Source organism: Eptatretus burgeri, chromosome 1, assembly GCF_056783735.1.
Source record: "Eptatretus burgeri isolate ZD-2024b chromosome 1, Ebu_testis_v1, whole genome shotgun sequence".
Classification (NCBI taxonomy): domain Eukaryota; kingdom Metazoa; phylum Chordata; class Myxini; order Myxiniformes; family Myxinidae; genus Eptatretus; species Eptatretus burgeri.
This window is the reverse complement of record NC_140961.1, coordinates 49,320,763-49,330,762: the sequence shown is the minus strand read 5'-3', so window position 1 is coordinate 49,330,762 and position 10,000 is coordinate 49,320,763. Positions and strand designations below refer to the sequence as shown.

At 40.7% G+C, this 10,000-nt stretch overlaps 1 protein-coding gene across 1 annotated transcript in view; it reads left to right on the top strand.

The window, feature by feature from the left end:
- LOC147034451 (katanin p60 ATPase-containing subunit A-like 1) overlaps nt 1–10,000 on the top strand; it is a 68,163-nt gene that overhangs the window by 56,586 nt on the left and 1,577 nt on the right. Inside the window, exons 5-10 of the mRNA XM_085883579.1 lie at nt 2,005–2,129; nt 4,439–4,544; nt 7,895–8,053; nt 8,363–8,489; nt 9,176–9,307; nt 9,720–9,846. Of these exons, the coding sequence (XP_085739705.1) occupies nt 2,005–2,129; nt 4,439–4,544; nt 7,895–8,053; nt 8,363–8,489; nt 9,176–9,307; nt 9,720–9,846 (776 nt within the window). The remainder of the gene's footprint in view (nt 1–2,004; nt 2,130–4,438; nt 4,545–7,894; nt 8,054–8,362; nt 8,490–9,175; nt 9,308–9,719; nt 9,847–10,000) is intronic.

Here is a 10,000-nt window from a genome sequence, read left to right as displayed (position 1 = left end):
TATATATATATATATATATATATATATATATATATATATATATATATATATATATATATATATATATATATATATATATATACATACATAAGCGGGCAGGCGACGAGGGATGCGCTTGATACAATGCTTTTCATTCTGACCGATCCACCAACAAAGATTCATTGCCAAGACGTATTGGTTCACATACAATTGTTCCTCTGCCTGGCAAGATTTTTCCTATTGCGTATTTTGCCAACTGGCACTCCTCATAAAAAATGACGATAAATAGACACCCTATTTTTGAAGGACTACCATTTGAAAAATAATCGGTTTGATGGTTTGTGCTGCGGAGCCTCGTGTTGCACACACACACACACACACACACACACACACACACACGGAAAACCCGATAAACTTCTCTCAACGCTCTTGTGTGACCACACCTCCTGAGCCACACAATATTTTTCATAAGCCACGCCCACTTTCCTACTCCACTCCCACTTTCCTACGCCACTCCCACTTTTCATCAATCACATCCACTTTCCCTAAGCTCCGCCCACTTTCCTAAGCCCCTCATAAAAAATGACAGTAAATAGACACCCGATTTTTGAAGGACTACCATTTGAAAAATAAAACCTCAATCAAAAATCGGCTCAAGTAAAATTTTCTAAATATCTCGTAGTGTTTAATTCCGAAGTCTCGTTTCTCCACATTCAAAACTGAAGGACAAGTATAGAAAATACTGTACACGGTTTTTCGGTTGCTGCACAGCAACGGGTGGTTGCTTGGCAACGAAATTCAAACGCGCACATTCCCAGACCATATGGCACCTGTTGGCAACGTTTCATCGAAATCGGTTCGCTGGTTCGTGCTGTGGAGCCTCGCGTTGCAGACACACATACACAGACAGATGGAAAACCCGACAATAAGGGATATCTAGCATATATAGCGAATCCAATATGTATGTATGTATGTATATATATAAATATATATATATATATATATATATATATATATATATATATATATATATATATATATATATATATATATAAATATATATATATATATATATATATATATACTTAACTTCCGGTAGGTGGGCAAACCAACGACTGAGTATAGGCTAATACACCTTGTGTGCAACAAAAATTAATATAACTCGAAATAGCATGAATAGCAAAAGTTGTAAACCTCTGCATGGACTGTCTGAACCCAAGAGCTCTTAAATGAGGTATCATTCAGCATTTTACATGCTGTGATTATGATGTTTACCACACTCACCCAATTGGGAAACTTGAATTTGTAAATAGATATCGATGGTCAGATGAGCCATTTGGGGCAGTTTAGGAGCAGGATAGGTTTGATGGAAATTTGGTCATTATCAATTCCAAAATGGAGGACACACGATAAACCAGAGCTGCAGGTTGGAAAATTCATTGATTGGATGAGACTTATTGAATGCTAGAAACCCTTGGCAACAATGCCTTGGATCATTGATGCATAGCCAACTCCCAGCCAATTGGCATCATCGTGGTTTAAATCTCCACAGATGAGTAATAGATCGTTTTCATTTATGGTCAGAATCCAAATGTTTGAGTAAATAGCTGTGTTCTGAATCCATGAAGACTCACCCATCTTATCAAAGTTTTCGGCCAAGTTTTATGAAAGTCCCACTACTAGATTCAAAGTGCAAATTTTAAATGTTAAGACATCATTCATCCAATTATGCTATGACATAATGCTTCCTGGGATATAATTCCAGGTTCATTAAAAATCAGATAAAAATTGTAGAAAATGAATGAAGGATAGCACACCAACAAGTGATGATTATAAAGAATGTTGCATCATGTTGGCATCAATATTTCCTATCTCTGAATTGAATGAAGTTCAGTACAATGCACTTATTACAAAATTAGAGGTCTGTAAACCACCCTAACCCCCACCTCAGCTTTTCAAGTGTTTTCCTTGAAAATGTGCCTAACTTTCTCCTCGTTTATTGTGATGCCGCCCTTTCGTTTATAGGCAAAGCGAGGGGTCGCAGAGCAGCCCAACGAGGAAATGCGACGATTTGATGGCGCAGGTTATGATAAGGACTTGGTCGAAGTTCTCGAGCGTGATATCGTGTCACGGAATCCAAACATCCACTGGTGAGAGGGAGGGCAAGAAGAGGTCACTCTTATTTGGCCATGCATCTGACTTTGGAGACAGTTGATTTATTTTAATGAATATATTTTTTCCACCTTGAGAAGGTTGACATTTCAGTTTTAAAGTTTTGGTCATAGAGTTTAAAAACCATTACCAGGAAGATTTTGAAAATGGAAGGATGCTATTTATGTGAGTTTTTTTTTTGTACAAGTCTTGAGTGGAGTGAGTGGAGATTGTGAAGATGGAAATATTTTTCAAATTTATTGTTCTTGTATTTCAAATCCCATTGTATTACAGTTGATGATTAATGTTTTACCTTTTGAGTGTATTTTGGTATCTTCCTGATTAATACTGCAGCATAAACCATGTAAAGCTCCTCTACTTTGAGCAATCTAAGCCAGTCAGGATTGTCTCTTTGGACATGTATTTGCCATTCAACGTGGAAGGTTACAGGAAGAAAATGCACGATTACAGAACAGAAATTTATTTCATTCCAATCTTTCTCTATAGGAAAGTTTTCCAGTCTTATTTGTCAGAGATCTGTTAGTCTTGCTGAGAGTGGTCTTTTAAAAACAAAAGTGCAAATTTAACTCTGTTAATCCTTTGTTCGACACGATTACGACTACCACTGCTACAAGTGCATTTACACTTAAGGTATTTGTTAGTTTCCAGATGCAGTGACCAATATTAGTTGATATGTATACACGCATCAAGAGGTTTACAGCAAGCACATGCCCATTGAAAGCTGACTGTGTTCCCAAGTCCCAGTCAGTGTACTGTACTGCTCTTTTCTTTCCTTTGCTCTTCAAGATGTACCCATTTTCCGTGACGATTTTCAATATTGAATCTGCAATCAAAATACCGAAAGGTATGGGAGGCCAACTGTACTGTCTTGTTTGAGGTCCTGCATACAATTGCTGACGTGACGGCGGGACTTAGGGTATCTGGCCTTCTTTATGGATGCAGCAACACTATCTCCAATGTGTAATTGTGCATACTATGTATCAGGGTATTTACAATGAAGAATACTGAACTCACTACAGATGTTAAGTTTGGAATCATTATTCTCGGTTTCTCTTTAGAGCCAGGATGGAATACCCAGATTGTCTTACTTGAGATCCATGGCATGAAATAGATGATCCATGGCATTAAATAGATCCATGGCCCTTACTTGAGGGATGGCATTAAATAGATCTCACATGAGAGAAAAACAAAGTTGATCGATTTGAACTGCTAGGTACTCCTGGATTTCATACGACCAAGAAACTGGAAACTATTTCTCAGCAAAGATGAGAAAAAAGCAGCACTGGCTCAATGCTTCTCACACACTTTTTGAAGTATCAGTCATGGACATATGCTTTTCATCAGTGGAGGAATTGCTGTCAGTGATGAACTTGTTTATACAGATTATGAGGATTATATATTTCAATCAGGAAGACTCCAACACAAATGTGGTCTAACACATTGTAGATACAGAGACATAGACAATCCTACTCTCCAGCCCAGACACCAATGTGCTTGTCCTCCTGCTCTGTAATCAGCCATCTTGAGATTACATGTTCCAGTTTGCCTCTTGTAATAGCACGATATCATGCTGAGCATGTATTGCATCACAGAGGTGATGCACCAAGTGCTTTCTCTGAATACTGTAAAAGACAGCTTTTAGTTTGGTGATGCGACAACTCCTCGCAACTCCAGACTCATCCATCCTGGTCTCAGAATAAGGATATACACATAGAACTTTGATGAGAGAGGAGGCTGTTTGGCCCATCATGCCTGTGTTGCATCAACGCCAAGTTAATTCAATCCATCAGTTTATGAACTTGAATTCTCAGCTTCTCTTCAGCACCAGGATAAATCTCTAACGTCCACCACCGAATGCTAGCACAAAGGTCCCCTGCTTAACATCGATTTAAGGGACGGTGCATTTTGTGATGCAACTCCCTGCCTGCATTGCACCATTCTCATTTATTGTTTAGCTAAGAAGCAAACCCAGACTAGATATCTCAAAGGTAAGTGTGCTTACCTCTCCACCATCCTGTCAGGACTACTGCAAGTGATAAAACAGTCGTGCACACAGGCAATGAGTTTCACTGTTTTAATGAGACAAAGGTTATCCTTCTAATACAAATTGAATGTTTGTCGTTTAATTTTCAGTCACAATATGTTTTTCCTCAGCATGTTATGGGAAACAACTTTGCAAGCCCCACTCCCACTCCTCCTGCCCCGATGATCGTTGTGGATGCATTTAAAAGATAAAACCTTCAAAGTAGTAAAGACTTTGTTCCCATCCGACATTCTGGTTTCGTAGGGACGATATAGCTGATTTGGCAGAAGCCAAGAAACTGTTGGAGGAAGCTGTCGTGCTGCCAATGTGGATGCCAGATTTCTTCAAAGGTATCAGGAGACCATGGAAGGTAAAAGGCTTGTTTTGCCTGTGTATGAATGCAGACTGGCTTGATTGGTTTTGCAATGGTGTTCTCCTAAGAGTAATATTCTGAAATTCCATTGTGTAAACAAAATTTTTGTGGAAATGCAACAAATTTCCTGTGGAAAAGAAATTGTATTTAATTTAAATTTTATTTATTTATTTATTTATTATTAAACAGAGCTTAAGACTTTTTGAAGATACAGGTAATGGACAAAAAAAAATGGAAACACTAATGTAAGGTCGCTAACTTAATTGAACATTATTGGATTGCCACGTACAGCTTGTATGCATCGTGGCATAGTCAACCAGCGTGTGGAATTTTGCAGGAGGAATGCGACGCCATTCTTCCATGAGAAAGTCAATCAACTCACAACTGTTTGATGGAGGAGGAAAATGCTGTCTCAGGCATCATTCCAGAATATCCCATAAATGCTTAATTGGGTTTAGATCTGGTGACTGAAAAGGCCATGACATATGGATAACATCAGTGTTATGCTCATAAAACCATTGGGTGACCACATATGCTCTGTGGATGGGTGCATTGTCATCCTGGAAGACACTCCTGGCAGGAAATAAATTCTGCAACATGGGGTGAAGATTATCACTTGGTACCATTAAGTAGCGATTGGCATTGACCTTGCCTTTTAAGGGAATGACTGCACCCAAACCATGCCAGGAAAATGTGCCTACAACATTACAGAACCACCAAAACCCTTCACTGTTGGAACCAAGCACTTAGGGTTGTAGAGTTCTTTAGGTTTGCACCACACGTGCACTCTGCCGTTTGTTGAGAACATGGTGAAAGATGATTCATCTGACCATATCACGTTTCTCCACTGCTTGGTAGTCCATTGTCTGTGCTCTGCTCTACACCGCTGGACTTGCAAACGTACATTGCCATTTGTGATGAGTGGTTTGTGCACTGTAACCCGACTATGGTATCCCGCTCTGTGCAGTTCTCGGCAGACCGTTTTTGGTGAAACTGGCTGCTCGTGCCCCAGGTTGAAATGTTCAGTCAATTCACCTGCAGTTGTTCACCCGTTTTCCCTTGCACTTCAAATTAATGCACGGATGTCATGATCCTGGAGAATGCATTTCTGCCCACTGTTGCTCTTTTCTGATGGTCTTTCCCTCGGAGTTCCAGGCCAACATCACCTTAAACACTGTTGCTCATAAAACATCAGCAAGTTGAGCTGTCTTTGTCACTGAAGCTTCTTTTGCATGAGGTCTTCTCTTGCAGCCATGCTAGCCAGTTATAAGCAACCAGGCCTGTGCAGCATTTTCTTGTGACCCTAAGCATGCTCGGATGTTGTATGCTTAATTAGCACGTGGCCCACCTCTGTGTGGAAGCCGTTGCTTTCAATATATGTGGTGTCCCTCATTTACCCAAGTGTTTCTATTTTTCACTGCAACCCGACTATGGTATACTAGAGTGAGATACCATAGTCGGGTTGCAATGCACAAACCACTCATCACACCTGGCAATGTATGTTTGCAAGTCAAGTGGTGCAAAGAGCATAGACAATGGATTTTGTGCAAAGAGCACGTTCTTTATTTTTTTACATTTTTAATTGAAGATTTTTTTTTTTTAAATCGATTATAGTCAAATTTTCTAATTGGTTCAGTAATATATTGTATACACACAATACATGAGACGTAACCACAACAGCTTCGGAGAAGTGATGTCACTTCCCAGAGCACTGGATAGCAGGGTCACAATCTATTATGATCACATTGTTTTTTCTCTCTGCACTCAGTGTGGCAATTAAGGAGAAATCTCTCCATGGATGCAAACCCATGTGGTTTATCCATGCTCTATTTTCCAAATGCTGATCGTCAAGCTAGGAAGCAGCACGTACCATTTTATGAGTCTTTGGTATGACTCTGCCAGGATTGGAATCGAACCGCTGACCTCCCAGACTCAGAGGATGCTCTAACCATTCTGCAACACTCAAAATGCACTTCAATGGTCCTCTCTCTAAGCTCAGTTTAGGGTTGCACTGAAGTTCCACACTTGCAAGTCGTGACTTCGTTCATGTATCTTGAGCTGAAAGCTCAAATTTGGTGAATACTTTAATCTCAGGTGCTGAGTCTTTTAACCTCGAGATAGGTCATGACAACAGTGAAGTCGTTTTTTAAAATTTATTTTTAAATCTAAATCGTTTCATCTTTTCCAGCTGACCTTCAGAAAAAGGTGAATAAAACCTCCGAGTTGATTGATCCTTGCATTTCCCCAACACTCTTCGCTTCAAAGGAATTCTAGGAAACAGAACGATGTCGAGGGTTATTTTTTTCACACCATCACTCATTTATTTTGAAAAATTATTTATCATTTTGTTTTTTGTTCCGCCCCTATGTATTTATTCATTCAAAAGGGTTATCATGTCATGCAATTTTGAGTGCTGCATTTGTATACTTTGTTTGCTTTGTTGTTTCGAATTTCTTGTTTGTGATCCGTTTTCCAAGATATATTACAAATGTTGTGCATAAATTCTGGTGGTGTTGTGAACATCTTGTTGAGATTGACATAAAATGTTGGTTGCCAAGGTTGTGCCATCATTGAGTCGACATTGGCGTCCAAATGTTTTTGATTGAGAGTGCTCCAAACACCGCTATAAATCGTAAAACACAAATTTGATGTCCTTTCAAACTTGTCCATTGTCTGTCCTATGCTCAAGTTGTTTTACAAACTCCTCCATGACTGTATATAAAGTACTGAAACGTTACGCCGATGTATGCAAAAGGACTGAAACTTTCCTGTCATCGCCCGGATCGAGATGCTCAGCATACCTTGTGTGAGATTGTTTCTAACCTGACTTGGACTTTTGTTTATACCTTGGAAGTAAATGTGTGTGCATGTATTACAAAAGCAATGCTGTACTTGCATTACATTTCAAGGTATTCTCCAGCTTTGGACACACATCTGTCCCATTGGAATGGAAGGTTTCGGATGCGGATGCCTTCCAGTATAGAATTCTTTATAGTCTTGTTCATACCAAATGTCTTCCTTTCCTTCCCCACCATTTGTTCTTGTATACAGAGGTCCTTGACAGGTAGTTGTTGCTGTGCAGATTGTTGTTTGGATATTTCAACAGGCTTGATGTTCTATTGACCAGAAATTTCAGTTATTCACTGAGCTCTTGTACAACTTTCCTCTATCTTGATAGGCATGTGTAACTTTGGCTTTTCCAATCAAAAGTCCAGGTTTATTTGGATTCTGGTTCACAACATGTACTTGCTTCATGTCGATTACAAAACATGGAAAGGTGAATGTGTCTGTTGATTTCTAATTTTATCGAAATTGCGAAACAAAGTGATGCTTTTCCCCCCTTGTAGGGTGTGCTTATGGTCGGACCGCCGGGGACTGGAAAGACCATGCTTGCGAAAGCTGTGGCCACAGAGTGTGGGACTACATTCTTCAATGTCTCTTCATCCACCCTCACGTCCAAGTATCGTGGGGAGTCTGAGAAGCTTGTGCGGCTTCTGTTTGAAATGGTCAGGCTCCATTGCCACGCATCTGTTTTGTTTCTCCCTTGATGTCGTCCATTGTCCCTTCAGCTCCAACAGCTTAATTATCCGTTCATCATCTCCTTGCTTGATTTTTTTTTTTATTATTAAAAGTTTGGGTGTAGTAGGGTATATGGTGTCCCGTGGAAGGGGTGAATAGTGGTTAGCCTGATTAAAGGCAAGTTGGAGTGCAGTCTTCTGTGGTGATTGACGCTTCGTGTGGTTGGTTCACTTGACAGAAAGCGAGTGGGAGTGCGGTCTGTTCTGTGGTGATTGATGTTCGTGTGGTCTGACTAGGCTCGCTTTTATGCTCCAACAACCATTTTCGTGGATGAGATCGACGCAATCTGCAGCCGGCGGGGGACATCGGACGAACACGAGGCGAGCCGTAGAGTAAAATCTGAGCTGCTTGTTCAAATGGATGGTAGGTTCTGCACTCACAGATTCTCACGCTTTCACATTTCCTTCAACCCCTGTGGTCAAATCCTAGCCAATTGTGGTGTGGTTTTGCCACAATCATGGACACTACCTCACATGTGACAGTACCTCCTAAAGTTCATTTTTGCCTCTTGTATAACTGGGGGTTTTTTGCCAGGTACCTCCATCCCTTTCACTCAAGTTGACAAACAATACTTGTTACGTGAAACACAAGCCCTTGATTTAATAATTTAAGAGTATTTAAACTTGCTTTGAAACCTTTTCTTTGCGTTTACAAGTCCCGAGCTAACTTTGTCGATCCAGCAGAAGTTCCTGTTTGATTCCTGTGTCTTTAATTTTGCCATTGTAATGGAATTACTAAGCCTGGTGATGGCTTAGTGGTGAGGGTGGTGGCTTGGGATCCTAGGGTCCTGAGTTCAAGCCCCGTTGGCCGCTGAATTAAAATACACCAGGAGGTTGACTCAGCCTGTCATCCTTCCGAGGTCGGCAAAGTGAGCACCAGTGTACTGGTAAGGGGGACACTGCATCAGCGGCATAGCCGCGTCCCAACCAATGATGCAACCAGCAGCCACAGGCTGCACTCGATAGAGAGAGAGATGGAATTACTTTTTTTTACCTTGATTTCCAAGCCTCTCTATGGTGCTGTTATACTTTACAATGGTCTCCTGACAGGAATAGGTTCATTGTATGGTGAAGACCCTAGCAAGATGGTGATGGTTCTGGCAGCAACTAACTTTCCTTGGGACCTTGACGAAGCGCTCCGCCGACGTCTGGAGAAAAGGATATACATCCCCCTTCCATGCGGTACATTGAATAGCTGACATGTTGGTGCTGCCATGTTACATTGTTACTATGTCAGGGACATTTTGATGTGATTATGCTGAGGGAACCTCAACATATTTACTATGTCAGGGACGTTTTGATGTGATTATGCTGAGGGAACCTCAACATATTATAGCTATAAAAACAGTAAAATTTTCAACCCCTTAACCTTCTCATCCCTTCCTCACACAATAAATACATCTCATTATGTCCACCATTGAAGCGTAGCATCCCACCCTATTCAACCTTCTCTCCTTGATATTCTACAAATCCTCCATTAGGTGAGCTCCCTTTTTCCCCGTACCAACACCCACTCTCCAATTATTGCACTCCTTTCCTCCTCTGCACGCATCATAAAAGCACGTTTTCTAATTTACTATTTGTTGATGTGCAGCCAAAGCACGTGAAGATCTGCTCAAGATAAGCCTGCGTGAAGTGGAGGTTGCAGACGACGTGGACATTGTCTTAATTGCCCAGCAGTTAGACGGTTACTCCGGTGCAGACATCACAAATGTTTGCAGGTCAGAATGCCGTCCCCTTGCACTCGCTGCATAAATTGTCAACTTGACTTTTTGTCAGTTATTGACAGTATATGAGATTTCAACCTGGAATCCCAGCTAATATCATGAGCCACTTGCTCGTCGCAGGTGAACAAACTGGATAAAAAACAAACAG